The 15,049-nt window shown below is 43.9% G+C and overlaps 1 protein-coding gene across 19 annotated transcripts in view; it reads right to left on the bottom strand.

Moving 5' to 3' along the window:
- The window catches only part of LOC118360900 (neurexin-1a-like), an 819,333-nt gene that overhangs the window by 297,800 nt on the left and 506,484 nt on the right, over nucleotides 1-15,049 (bottom strand). For all 19 annotated transcript variants that reach the window (XM_052470649.1, XM_052470658.1, XM_052470697.1 and 16 more), the window contains one exon: nucleotides 12,709-12,890. In XM_052470649.1, the coding sequence (XP_052326609.1) occupies nucleotides 12,709-12,890 (182 nt within the window). The remainder of the gene's footprint in view (nucleotides 1-12,708; nucleotides 12,891-15,049) is intronic.

Here is a 15,049-nt window from a genome sequence, read left to right as displayed (position 1 = left end):
CCCCCTGCTGCACCCAGATTCAGAAGCCCCCTGCTGCATGGTTTCCCCCACCCAGATTCAGCCCCCCCCTGCTGCATGGTTTCCCCCACCCAGATTCAGAAGCCTCTTTGGCCCCCTGCTGCATGGTTTCCCCCTGCTGCATGGTTTCCCCCAGATTCAGAAGTCATTTGGCCCCCTGCATGGTTTCCCCACCCAGGTTCACATGGTTTCCCCCACCCCAGAAGCCTCTTTGGCCCCCTGCTGCATGTTTCCCCCAAATTCAAAGCCTCTTTGATGGTTTCCCCCACCCAGATTCAGAAGCCTCTTTGGCCCCCTGCTGCATGGTTTCCCCCACCCAGGTTCAGAAGCCTCTTTGGCCCCCTGCTGCATGGTTTCCCCCACCCAGATTCAGAAGCCTCTTTGGCCACCTGCTGCATGGTTTCCCCCTGTACAGAGGTCATCACAGTACAGTACCCCCTTGGATGTAAAAAATGAGAAGGCACGGAAAGAGTACAAAAATAAACTCCTATCCCCTGGCATGGCACAGAGCTACATTGCCTTCAGAATGTACACTATATTCACATTCCTTGACCTTTTACACATTTTGTTATGTTACAGCCTGAATTTAAAATGGATTAAATATACACTACAGTTCAAAAGTTTGGGGTCACAAAGAAATCTCCTTGTTTTTGAAAGAAAATAACATTTTAAAATAACATAAAATTGATCAGAAATAGAGTGCAGACATTGTTAATGTTGTAAATGACTATTGTAGCTGGAAACGGCTGAATTTTTATTGAATATCTACATAGGCGTACAGAGGCCCATTATCAGCAACCATCACTCCTGTGTTCCAATTGCTCGTTTTTTATTTACATTTTTTTATTTCACCTTTATTTAACCAGGTAGGCCAGTTGAGAATAAGTTCTCATTTACAACTGTGACATGGCTAAGATAAAGCAAAGCAGTGACAAACAACAACACAGTTACACATGGAATAAACAAACATACAATCAATAACATCATAGAAAAGTCTATATATGGTGTGTGCAAATGGCATGAGGGGGTAAGGCAAAAAATAGGATATGGTAGTGAAGTAATTACAATTTAGCAAATTAACACTACAATGATGGATGTGCAGATGATGATGTGCAAGTAGAAATACTGGTGGGCAAAAGAGCAAAAAAGTTTTTAAAAACAATATAGGGATGAGTTAGGTAGATTGGATGGCCTATTTACAAATGGACTGTGTACAGCTGCTCAGATAGCTGATGCTTAAAGTTACTGAGGGATATATGAGTCTCCAAATTCAGTGATTTTTGCAATTCATTCCAGTCATTGGCAGCAGAGAACTGGAAGGAAAGGGGGCCAAAAGCGGTGTTGGCTTTTGGGATGACCAGTGAGATATACCAGCTGGAGCGCGTGCTACGGGTGGGTGCTGGTATGGTGAATTGTGAGCTGAGATAATGCAGGGCTTTACCTAGCAAATACTTATAGATGACCTGGAGCCAGTGGGTTTGGCGACGAATCAGAAGCGAGGGCCAGCCAACGAGAGCATACAGGTCACAGTGGCTGGTGGTATATGGGGCTTCGGTGAAAAACGGATGGCACTGTGATAGACTGCATGCAATTTGCTGAGTAGAGTGTTGAAGGCTATTTTGTAGATGACATCGCCGAAGTCGACGATCGGTAGTATAGTCAGCTTTTTGGGAGCGTTTGACAGTGATTGACCAGTTGTTTGACAGCAGACCCATAGAGGATGAGGGCAATGAGGCAGTGATCACTGAGATCCTGATTGAAAACAGCAGAGGTGTACTAGGAGGGCAAGTTGGTCAGGATAATATCTATGAGGGTGCCCATGTTTACGGATTTAGGGTTGTACCTGGTGGGTTCCTTGATAATTTGTGTGAGATTGAGGGCATCTAGCTTAGATTGCAGGACTGCCGGGGTGTTAAGCATGTCCCAGTTTAGGTCACCTAACATACTTAACTCTGAAGATAGATGGGGGGCAATCACTTCACATATGGTGTCCAGGGCACAGCTGGGAGCTGAAGGGGGTCTATAACAGGAGGCAACATTAAGAGACTTATTTAAAGAGATATTCATTTTTTTACTTAGTAGCTCAAATTGTTTGGGCATAGACCTGGAAAGTATGACAGGGCTTTGCAGGCTATCTCTGCAGTCAATTTTATCTTGACGGAAAATGTTTTAGTTGGGGATGGGGACACACAGGGCCTGGGTTAACCTCCACATCACCTGAGGAGCAGAGGAAGAGTACAATGAGGATAGATTCAGGCCATCATGTACAGACAGGGGTATGATAGGGTGTGGGTACAGTGGAGGTAAACCTAGGCATTTGGTAACGATAAGAGAGGTTGCATCTCTGGACGCACTAGTTATGCTGGGTGAGGTCACCGCATGTGTGGGATGTGGGACAAAGAGGTATCTGAGGTATGTTGAGTGGGACTAGGGGCTCCGCTGTGAATTAAAACAATGATAACTATCCTAAACCACAGTATACAAGGCATACTGACATTAGAGTGTCTCCAGACCCCTCCTGTCTCAGCCTCCAGTATTTATGCTGCAGTAGTTTATGTGTTGGGGGGCTAGGGTCAGTTTGTTATATCTGGAGTACTTCTCCTGTCCTATCCGGTGTCCTGTGTGAATCTAAGTATGCTCTCTCTAATTCTCTCTTTCCTTCTCTCTCTCGGAGGACCTGAGCCCTAGGACTACCTGACATGATGACTCATTGCTGTCCCCAGTCCACCTGGCCGTGCTGCTGCTCCAGTTTCAACTGTTCTGCCTGTGATTATTATCGTTTGACCATGCTGGTCATTTATGAACATTTGAACATCTTGGCCATGTTCTGTTATGATCTCCACCCAGAACAGCCAGAAGAGGACTGGCCACCTCACATAGCCTGGTTCCTCTCTAGGTTTCTTCCTAGGTTTTGGCCTTTCTAGGGAGTTTTTCCTAGCCACCGTGCTTTTACACCTGCATTGTTTGCTGTTTGGGGTTTTAGGCTGGGTTTCTGTACAGCACTTTGAGATATCAGCTGATGTACGAAGGGCAATATAAATACATTTGATTTGATTAGAGAGAGACATAAAGCGAGGCATAAAGCAATCACAGGTGTTGATTGGGAGAGCTAGCTAAGACAACAACGGGTAAGACAACAACAGGTAAAATGGCAATGAATGGGCAGATAGGGTCAGTTAACTACAAACAGGGCCTGAGTTTGAGGCTGGGGCCGACAGATAAGCAAAATAAACAAAAATGGAGTAGTGTGATTAATGAACAGTCCAGCAGGCATCAGCTATGTAGCCAAGTGATCATAGGGTCCAGTGAACAGCAATAGATGATACAGGGAAGCCGCTAGGTAGTTGTTACTACGATAGCAAGAGGGAGACACGGCGTAAAAAAATGGTTAGCAGGCTGGGGCTAGTAGAAGGGTCTGCTCCGACGTCCGGCAAAGGCCGGTTGAGGGCACAACGGACAGAATTGCGTTGGCAGACCAGTCGTGATGGAACAGTGGGGCTCCGTGTCGATACCTCTTTGGCAAAAGAGGTATTGTAGCTGGAGTAATTTCAGTGAATAGCAATAGATTATTACTCGCTCGAGATGCGCCTGGCTTGTTGCTAACTTGTGCTAGCTTCAGGACAAGGGTGTTAGCCACTCGGTAGCAGCTAGCTAGCAGCGATGTTCCAATGCAAATGTCCAGAGCTTACGGCAAGAATCCGGCGTTGTAGTGGAGAAAAACAGTCCAAAATGCAGAGAGTTGATAACACACTGTGCAGACTGGCAGGCTGGCAAGTATAATCCAGGCTAAAAGCGGCTTATGTCTGTGCTAAAGGTAAATGCCACTAGCAGTGACTAACAATGACTAAATAGATATATTTAGCTGGTTAGCTTCTGATGAAGGTTCTGGCTATAAGGTCTAAAAAAAATAGCAGATCTGTATCACATTGGGTGAGACGGGTTGCCGGAAGGTATATTTAATTTAAAAATGAAAAAGGAGATATATTGAAATATCTATAAAAACAGACGAAAAAAAACAAATTTACACGGGAGAATGACAAACAACGTCTGCACTGCTATGCCATCTTAGAATCACGTTGTGTTAGCTAATTCAAGTATACCATTTTAAAAGGCGAATTGATCATTAGAAAACCCTTTTGCAATTATGTTAGCACAGATGAATACTGTTGTTCTGACTAAAGAAGCAATAACAATGGCCTTCTTTCGACTAGTTGAGTATCTGGAGCATCAGCATTTGTGGGTTCAATTACAGGCACAAAATGGCCAGAAACAAAGACCTTTCTTCTGAAACTCGTCAGTCTATTCTTGTTCTGAGAAATGAAGGCTATTCCATGCGAGAAATTGAAGATCTCGTACAACGCTGTGTACTACTCCCTTCCCAGAACAGTGCAAACTGGCTCTAACCAGAATAAAAAGAGGAGTGGGAGGCCCCAGTGCACATGGACAAGTACATTAGAGTGTCTAGTTTGAGAAACAGATGCCTCACAAGTCCTCAACTGGCAGCTCCATGAAAATGTCCTGTAAGCTAGCTATGTACAGTGTGCAAATAGTAGAATATACAAATGGTGGGGGAGATATCAATAGATAGTTTAAATTTACATTGGTGTTTCTGACCCAAATTTTCTTGTGGCAGCAGATCACACATTTTGCTGCTGCAAAACACCAGTCTCAACGTCAACAGTGAAGATGCGACTCCAGGATGCTGGCCTTCTATGCAAAGTTGCAAAGAAAAAGCTATTTTTCAGACTGGCCAATATAACGAAAATATTAAGATGGGCAAAACAACACAGACAATGGACAGAGTAACTCTTCCTAGGAGGCCAGCATCCCGGAGTCGACTATTCACTGTTGACGTTGAGACTGGTGTTTTGTGGGTACTGAAGCCAGGATATCCATATAATTGGTACCACTGGAAAGAAAACACTTTGACGTTTGTAGAAATGTTTAAATAGTGTAGGAGAATATAACACAATTGATATGGTAGGAGAAAATCCAAAGAAAAACCTAACAGCATTGTTTTTTTGGAGAGACCATACGCAAGAGAAAGGTCATATTGAAAATTAGCTCCCTGGATGCAATTCCTATGGTTTCCACAGGGTGTTGAATCATGTCTGAGAGTATAACAGAACTTATTTAGCAGGCGAAATCCTGAGGTCAAACCATTCAGAATCTTTTTTTTGAGGTCACTCTCTATTTAATTGGATTTTCATTGGAAATCTAGATTTCTAAGGGACCTTCTTGCAGTTCCTATCGCTTCCACTGGATGTCAACAATCTTTAGAAATTGGTTGAGGTTATTCCTTTGTGCAATGAAGAAGTACAGCCATCTTGAACGAGGGTCACTTGAAGTGTACTGTTAGATAGAGGCGCGTGACCAGAAAGCATGCTTCAGACTGTTTTCTTCCTGTATTGAACACAGATCATCCCGTCTTCAATTTAATTGATTATTTACGTTAGAAAATACCTAAAGTTGTATTACAAAAGTGGTTTGAAATATTTTGTAGTCACGTTGAGTTTTTCTGGATCAAACGCACCAAATAAATTGACATTTTGGATATTGAAAGATTAGTGGAATCTGTGTGGGTAGCTGGACAGGTAGGATGACTGACAGTGAAGGTGAACAGGTGGTCACGTGTCAGGTGACAGAGGAATGTATGAGACTGAGGCAGGAATTCCTTTAACCATAAAGTGGTATATTTACTGGGTAGTCTGTGCTGCATCACAAAGGAAACAAATAACATGTATACAATCTAATGCAAAATCAAAGATCAAATCATATCATTCATTATTAACATAATTTAGGGAGTTCAACAGTCCAGTTCATTAAGAAGTCAATAGTAATCATCCGTGAGTCATTTAGGCTCGTAACTATTTATCATAAATCATGAAAGAATACAAACAGTGAATGGTTATTCAATCTATAATCCCCATTATCAAAGTCAATCAGTTAGCAAACAATGACATTTCTCATTTCACTCTTTCAATTGTCTTCATGTGTACATATAATTAATTTCAATACACATGAACCATATCGATTGCATAATTGGCCTATGAGGATCCGTAGGGACGTGATCATTGACAATTCACATGACACAATATGTTTGAAGCGTGCGCTCCAAGCCGCGCTCTGTGGTAATCACTATAAACAATAACTGAATGGCCCACTCTCCCGATCACCACAGATCATTCAGATGAAAGGTAACAGATTCGGTGGACTTACGTGGATTCATGGACACACAGAACTTCTGAATCAGATGGAGTTATGGAAGAGAAAGCAGCGAGATCAGGTGATGGCAATTTCCTCCTTTTATGGAGTTGAGATCTGTCGGACATTTCCACCTGACCTAATTAAAGCGCCCCTGGCCCAGCTGAGTAAATGGCAATGAATTAAAGGATTATTCCACCAACTCCATGGGCCTTTTCTACAGATATATATCGACGGAATTAATCGAACAAAATAACCATTTGTGATGTTTATGGGACATATTGGTGTGCCAACAAAAGATGCTCGTCAAAGGTAAGGCATGAATTATATTTTTATTTCTGCGTTTTGTGTCGCGCCTGCAGGGTTGAAATATGGTCTCTCTCTTTGTTGACTATGGTGCTATCCTCAGATAATAGCATCGATTGCTTTCGCCGAAAAGCCTTTTTGAAATCTGACACATTGGCTGAATTCCCAACAAGTGTAGCTTTAATTTGCTATCTTGCATGTGTGATTTAATGAAAGTTCGATTTTTATAGTAATTTATTTGAATTTGGCGCTCTGCATTTTCCCTGGCTTTTTTCGCTAGCGTCCCACACATTCCAGAGAGTTAAGCAGCCATTTGCTTTCTGAGTGTGCTTTGAGAGGCAGTTTTGCTGCTGCTGATCATGTTTTTTCCACGTTGAGCTGTGCTGCTCTGAGGTGGGTCCCCAAGGGGCCACTGGAACTTGTTTTGTGCCGATGCTCCTCTACTTTCCTTCTCTCTCTCCTCTCTCTCTCATCTTTCTCTCTCTTCTATCTCTCCTCTCATTCTCTTTCTCACTCTCTCACCCTCTCATTTTCCTGCAGTGAAATGTGGTGTTTAAGGAACCCTGCAGATTAACATGTAATACATCTATACATCTAGAACATAAAGGCGGCATTGAGAGCAGCCGTTGATGCAAAAGGAGTATAGTAGAGGGAAGATGAGACACAAACACACATATAAGCACACTAAAGCAAACGCACACAAAGGAAAGAGAGTGGGATGATTCTCACAGCCCTCTGACCTCACTGCAGTAATAACATGCCTATCATAATTTCCTCACTGTAAGTGCTCTCGGAGTCACAGTAGGCCACACGGAGGGAGCACGGACGGAGCACAGGGTACACAAACACACAGAATCGGAGCCAGGAGCATCTGCTACTAGTGGAGCCATATGACCTCCCTCCCACTTCTTGCTCACACCATGTGAGGCTCCTTGCTCCTTTCCTCACCCCTCTCCCCTCCCCCTCAGCCATCCCCCACACTCAAGGCTTCCTATGTCCTGCTCCCTATCCCCTCACAGAAGACTGGCTTCCTAAAACATACTGTAGGGACAGTAAGGCTAAGACCTTCCCTTCCTTAACCCTCCTGTTGGGTTCGTGTGTCACAACTTCCGCCAAAGTCGGTCCATCTCCTTGTTCGGGCGTCGTTCGGCAGTCGGCGTCGCTGGCCTTCTAGCCATTGCCGATCCACCTTTCACTTTCCATTTGTTTTGTCTTCCCACACACCTGGTTTGAAATCCATAATTACATGTTGTTTCCCCCATGGCCTTGTCAGGAATTGTTTATTGTAAGTGCACGTTGTCTGGTATGCGACAGGGTTTTGTCCCATTGTATATATTGTTTTTGTTCACAGTGATTTTTATCATTAAACTGCACCATTGTAACACAGTCTTTGCTCTCCTGCGCCTGACTTCTCTACCGCCAGTACGCATTCCTTACAGAATTCCGGACCCAAACTTACGGAGTCCACAGGAGCAGGTACCCCGGGAATAGGGGTGGAGGAGCGCGTCGGGGAGCACGCAGCAATGCTCCACCATCTTGGCACCACCATGGACCGCATTGTCCAGACAATGGACCGCTGGATGAGACAGGGAGTTCTCCCAGCGCCTCCACCATCACAACAGGGGTCTCCACTACACGCCCCTCCTTCTCCTGGTCCCATTGGGATTCGTCTCTCCCTTCCCCGGGAATATGATGGGATGGCTGCGTACTCCCAGTGGTTCCTATTGCAGCTGGATTTATACCTGGCAATCGTCCACACCAGGCTCCATCGGGCCATGAGAGGGTGTCCGGCCTCGTCTCGTGCCTCACCGGGAAAGCCCTGGAGTTGGCAAACGCCGTGTGGAGAGAGGGAGATGCGGCGTTGGACCAGTTTGAGGAGTTCACCCGAGGGTAGAGCGTAGAGCCCGAGGGTAGAGCGGCGGGTGAGAGCCTCTTCCATCTGGGGCAGGGGATGAGGAGCGCCCAGGAGTTAGCCCTGGAGTTTCGGACCCTGGCTGCCGGCGCGGGATGGAACGACAGGGCCCTGATCGACCATTACCGCTGTAGTCTGCTTCAGGATGTCCGTCAGGAGCTGGCCTGCAGAGACACCATCCTCACGTTCAGCCAGCTGGTGGACCTGTCCAACCTGCTGTCTTCCCGCCGACATTCAGATCAGGGTCTGTTGGTTCCATCCCCCCGCACCCCCTCTCCGATACCCATGGAGCTGGGAGGGGCGGTGCGGAGGGAGACCGGATGGGGGTTCCAGCTTGTGCACCATCTGTGGCCGCAGAGGTCACACTGTCGGTCGGTCCCGGGTTGGTTTCTCTGGGTATCGAGGCAGCAGGCAGGGCGCTCTGGCGCCACCCCAGGTGAGCTGGTACCTTTCTCACCCACAGCCCTCTGTTGCACATATGTTTGTGTATGTCACTTTCCCTGACATTCCCCTTGAATATACCGATTTGGATCTCGCCTTCTGGGTACATTCGGTCCTCCACATCAGCCACCTCCTCGAGTTTTGTGAAGAAGAAGGATGGAGGTCTGTGCCCATGTATTGACTATCGGGGTCTGATCCAGACCACTGTGAGGTATAGTTACCCACTACCACTCATAGCCAGAGCAATTGAGTCAATGCACGGGGTGCGCTTCTTTACCAAACTAGATCTCAGGAGCTCTTACAACCTGGTGCGTATCCAGGAGGGAGACGAGTGGAAGACGTCTTTCAGTTTGTCCATCTGATGAATGGGAAGGAACAACATTTGTAGTCTCACCCATTAATTTCCAATGCCAGGTCATTTTTGACCGGGAACACCACAGGTCTGCAAAAGTGAAATAAAACACCCAAATTTGATGAAAATCATCAACATGTATTTTGTGTGTTCAGATAGCCTGTGTGGGCAAAATCATGGAAATGTATGAGAATCAGATTAAATTAACTACATTTTTCAGAGAGAAAACTTGTAAATGGGTCCAATTTGACCTGAACACAGCAGGAGGCTTAACACCATGCAGGTCTCTCACCCACCGTCCCTAACGCTAAGGTCTCATCTACTGCTCACTAGTCCCTCCACTACCAGAGAGAGGTCACAGAGGACCCGGTTCCCAACACACGGGCAAACACAGGCACACAGTGCTTTTATCCTTCTCTTTGTTAACGAGAGCCCTGTGTCTCTTCAGGTTCAAACCCATCACTAAGGCCCCGGGTCGTGGTTTTAGGCCTCTGAGGCCACCGTATGTTGCTGCGCTTGAATATGATCTGTGCTTTAGCATCCTAGGCTGAGTCCCAAACGGCGCCCTATTCCATTTGAAATGCACTACTTTTAGGGCTCTGGACAAAAGCAGTGCACTATAGAAGGAATAAGGTGCCTCAGGAAGTCAGCCCTAGTTATAATCACAGAGCACCAGCTACATTTGAAGTCGGAAGTTTACATACAACTTAACCAAATACATTTCAACTCAATTTTTCACAATTCCTGACATTTAGTCCTAGTAAAAATTCCCTGTCTTAGGTCAGTTAGGATCACCACCTTATTTTTAGAATGTGAAATGTCAAAATAAATAAAAAAAATAATAGGAGAGATAATTATTTATTTCAGCTTCTATTTCTTTCATCACATTCCCAGTGGGTCAGAAGTTTACATACACTCAATTAGAATTTGGTAGCATCGCATTTAAATTGTTTAACCTGGGTCAAACTATTCGGGTAGCCTTCCACAAGCTTCCCACAATAAGTTGGGTGAATTGTGGCCCATGCTTCCTGACAGAGCTGACGTAACTGAGTCCGGTTTGTAGGCCTCCTCTCTCGCACATGCTTTTTCACTTCTGCACATCCTGTTCTATAGGATTGAGTTCAGGGCTTTGTGAGGGCCACTCCAATACCTTAACTTTGTTGTCCTTAAGCCATTTTGCTACAACTTTGGGGTCATTGTCCATTTGGAAGACCCATTTGCAACCAAGCTTTAACTTCCTGACTGATGTCTTGAGATGTAGCTTCAACAAATCCACAGAATTTTACCACCTCATGATGCCATCTATTTTGTAAAGTGCACCAGTCACTTCTGCAGCAAAGCTTCCCCACAACATGATGCTGCCACCTCCATGCTTCACGGTTGAGATGGTGTTCTTCGGCTTGCAAGCATCCCAACATTTTCCTCCAAACATAACGACGGCCATTATTGCCAAACAGTTTTTTTTTTTTTCATCAGACCAGCGGACATTTCTCCAAAAAGTATGATATTTTTCTCCATGTGCAGTTCCAAACCGTAGTCTGGCTTTTTTAGGGCAGTTTTGAGGTCTTGGCTGATTTATTTAGATTTTCCCATGATGTCAAGCAAAAGGGCACTGAGTTGGAAGGTAGGCCTTTACATACATCCCCAGGTACACCTCCAATTGAGTCAAATTATGTCAATTAGCCTATCAGAAGCTTCTAAAGCCATGACATCATTTTCTGGAATTTTCCAAGCTGTTTAAAGGCACAGTCAACTTAGTGTAAGGAAACTTCTGACCCACTGGAACAGTGATACAGTGAATTATAAGTGAAATAATCTGTCTGTAAACAATTGTTGGAAAAATTACTTGTGTCAAACACAAAGTAGATGTCCTAACCAACTTGCCAAAACTATAGTTTGTTTTCAATAAATGTTGGTTGAAAATGTAATGACTCTAATCTAAGTGTATGTAATCTTCTGACTTCAACTGTATATCAACGAATTGGTGAGGGCACTAGAACTGTCTGCAGCACCCGTTCTCACCATACTAGAATCTGTAGTGAAATGTCAAGTGTTTGCTGTCCCCAACCAAGGAGGGACTACATCAGCACCTACATCATAATCTTCTGCACAGATTCTGTCAGACCTGGGCCCTGACAGTAAATCTCAGTAAGACAAAAGTAATGGTGTTCCAAAAAAGGTCCAGTTGCCAGCAACACATTTACAAATTCCATCAAAACACTGTCACCATAGAACACAAAAAAAACTATACGTAACGGCCTGAACATCAGTGCCACAGGTAACTTCCACAAAGCTGTGAACGATCTGAGAGTCAAGGCAAGAAGAGCCTTCTATGCTATCAAAAGGAACATAAAATTCGACATACTGTACCCATTATGATCTGGATAAAAATACTTGAATCAGTAATAGAACCCATTGCCCTTTATGGGTGTGAGGTATAGATATAAGCCTATGAAAGACCAAAGAGCTTAGGATTTAGAACAACAGTGTTTACATGGTATATCCAAAAATGTACTATTATGAAAGCAGTGTTTGCCATTTGATGCAAATGCTTCATTCTGACATGTGTTTATGGCATTTTGAATGCAGTGTTACATTTTGAAGGAGATGTGAGGCATTTTGTGTGTGCAGTTTTGGGAATTGTGTAAGCAGTTGGAAAAAACTGTATTATCTATTTCACTTCAAAACATATGTTTCCCATGCCAATGAAACCCTTCAAATTGAATTGACAGAGAGAGAGCGAGAGAGAGAGAGAGGGTGGTTGGTTGGCTGGTGTTGGAGAAGGGTCAGGGAGGCAGAAGGCAGTAGAATTACAGGGCAAGTCAGAGCAGTATGAACAAAAAACAAAACACAAAAAAACAGCTCCGTCTTCCAGGCTCTGACTTGGCTCTCCGGGCTTAAGGCTCACATGAGACACTACAATACACAGACCAGAAACGAACCAGAGGGAAGCAGGAAGTAGCATCTTGTTAATACTAGAACTGCACACATTTGATGCCTGCCAAATGCCAAAAATGGATCCTGGCGACTACTAGTTTGAAGCCACACCAATGCTTCTATGAATCAACTTCCCCATAATCATTAAACTATCCATTACTGTTATAAGGTCATGATTATGCTAGTTCGTTGTAGAACTTTCCTTATCGTTATGATATCATCATCATCATCATCATCATCATCATCATCATCATCATCATCCTCATCATCACCAGCATCATCACCTGCATCATCATGTAGCATATTTGCGGGTGTGTATTAGGATATACATAAACTAGTGAATTAGAGTAGAGGCTGGGTAGAGTAGAATAGAGTATCAGTAGGACAAGAGTAGTGTAGAGTAGAGTAGAGTATCAGGAGGACAACAGTAGAGGCTGAGTAGAGTAGAATAGAGTATCAGTAGGACAAGAGTAGTGTAGAGTAGAGTAGAGTATGAGTAGGACAACAGTAGAGGCTGAGTAGAGTAGTAGAGACTTACAATGTGTAGCTTCAGGTAGTCTCCAAGGCCAGATGAGCTGTCCACCCTCACCAGAACAGCATCCTCTAGCTGTGTGCTGAAACCTATGGCCAGCCTGTCTGCCCGTGTGCTGGGCCTGTCATTGGGAGGCCATGTATACGTGATTAGTCCACCGTCACGGCCAAATATATACGTAGTTCCAGCTGAAGAGAGAGGAGAGAAAAATGAGGGTTAGGTTGTTAATAGGTTGAAATGGACCACTATCTCTGTCAAGTTTAAAGTCAGGATAATATTGTCACTTATCAGAAAGAAAGTAGTTGGATGAGAAAATTCATCGGATGTACACTGTACTCCGGAATACTTTCTGTAAAGGAATACTTGTAAGTCATCATATTTACGAAACACAAACACCCAAACTATAGTAATGCCAAGGATTTCAAACTGCAACTTGACCTTCATGAAAAACACACTGACTTTAACACAGATAAAACGGGAGTCATTTTCTTCCAGTGAAGCAGTTTCCTGTCTGTGTAACTATGCCTCGTTATTACACACCACTGCATTTGGAGCTTCTGATTGCCTCGTTATTACACACCACTGCATTTGGAGCTTCTGATTGCCTCGTTATTACACACCACTGCATTTGGAGCTTCTGATTGCCTCGTTATTACACACCACTGCATTTGGAGCTTCTGATTGCCTCGTTATTACACACCACTGCATTTGGAGCTTCTGATTGCCTCGTTATTACACACCACTGCATTTGGAGCTTCCGAATGCCTCGTTATTACACACCACTGCATTTAGAGCTTCTGGGGGAAAACATAAACAAGCAGGGCACAGAGCAAGGAAACACACAGCTACTGTATGTCTCCGCCAGACACTACGCCAACAACTCACCCGCAGACACTCGGCCCTCGTGGAATGTGTTTGACACGTGTGCTCTAGAATAAGTGTACCATCCGATTCCTCGTTTGAAAGGCTGTGGTAAACAGTTAACTCATTGGGAAGAGAGAGGCTAGCAGTAGACACTAGTGACCTATTCAAATTGATGGGTAGGAGGAAAAAGCCTTTTCTACTAATGAACAAAGCAGTTTATTCCCAAATAGCAGAATTGAGGAGATATTGAAGGCCTACTAATAATCAGATTTTCCAATGATGTTCGTTGCCTTGGAGTTCTTTTACTCGCTGAGCTGTTTGTCAAATCAGTGTCTATTTCTTTCAGTGAAAGTAGACTTGATATAATATATTCCAGCACACATACACATTCATATCTATCATTGTCATATTATCTTTAGAATATATATATATTTTTTTATTTTATATTTGTTTTACCTTTATTTAACTAGGCAAGTCAGTTAAGAACCATTTCTTATTTACAATGACAGCAGTGGGTTAGGAACAGTGGGTTAACTGCCTTGTTCAGGGGCAGAACCACAGATTAATACCTTGTCACCTTGGGGATTTGATCTAGCAAACTCGCGGATGCTAGTCCAACGCTCTAACCACCAGGCTACCTGCCACCCCCCTGCTGCCCCTCAATACATTAATTAATTAGGCAAAAAAAACAACTGACATGAGTTCTTTGTCAATCAACATTTTCTTTAGGTGTGAGGTTTTGTGTGTGGGTGGGGGGGGGGTTTGTTCATGTGTGTGGTTAAACAAAGGAGTGGGAGGTTGCAATGTTTGACTGATAATGTAAAATTATAAAGAACTTAGTTGTGGAAGCGAGCGAGAGCGAGAGAGAGAGAGAGAAACCAACTATTCACAAAATAGAACAAACACCAAATTGAGTCTCTGCATGCATTGTTTGGTGTTTTAAGTTGTACACAGAGGATATTTTTGCAAAATTCTACATGCAGTCTCAATTTGGTGTTTGTCCCATTATGTGAATTATTGGTCTCTCTCAACACCAAGTTCTATATTATTTTACATTATCAGTCAAACATTGCAACCTCCCACTCTTCTGTTTTACAACACACATGACCAAACACATGCAGCATTAAGCTGATACCCACTAATGACCAGAATCGATAAACAGCCATTACATTCTACAACCACCTAAAAGGAAGCGATTCCCAAACCTTCCATAACAAAGCCATCACCTACAGAGAAATTAACCTGGAGAAGAGTCTTCTAAGCAAGCTGGTCCTGGGGCTCTGTTTACAAACACAGACCCCACAGAGCCCCAGGACAGCAACAGAATTAGACCCAATCAAATCATGAGAAAACAAGACAATAAAATAAATAAAAAAACAGAGCAAACTAGAATGCTATTTGGCCCTAAACAGAGAGTACACCGTGACAGAATACTTGACCACTGTGACTGACCCAAAATTAAAGAAAGCTTTGACTATGTACA

Source organism: Oncorhynchus keta, chromosome 2, assembly GCF_023373465.1.
Source record: "Oncorhynchus keta strain PuntledgeMale-10-30-2019 chromosome 2, Oket_V2, whole genome shotgun sequence".
NCBI lineage: Eukaryota > Metazoa > Chordata > Actinopteri > Salmoniformes > Salmonidae > Oncorhynchus > Oncorhynchus keta.
The sequence above is the reverse complement of the archived record's forward strand: the minus strand, read 5'-3'. Positions and strand labels throughout refer to the sequence as shown.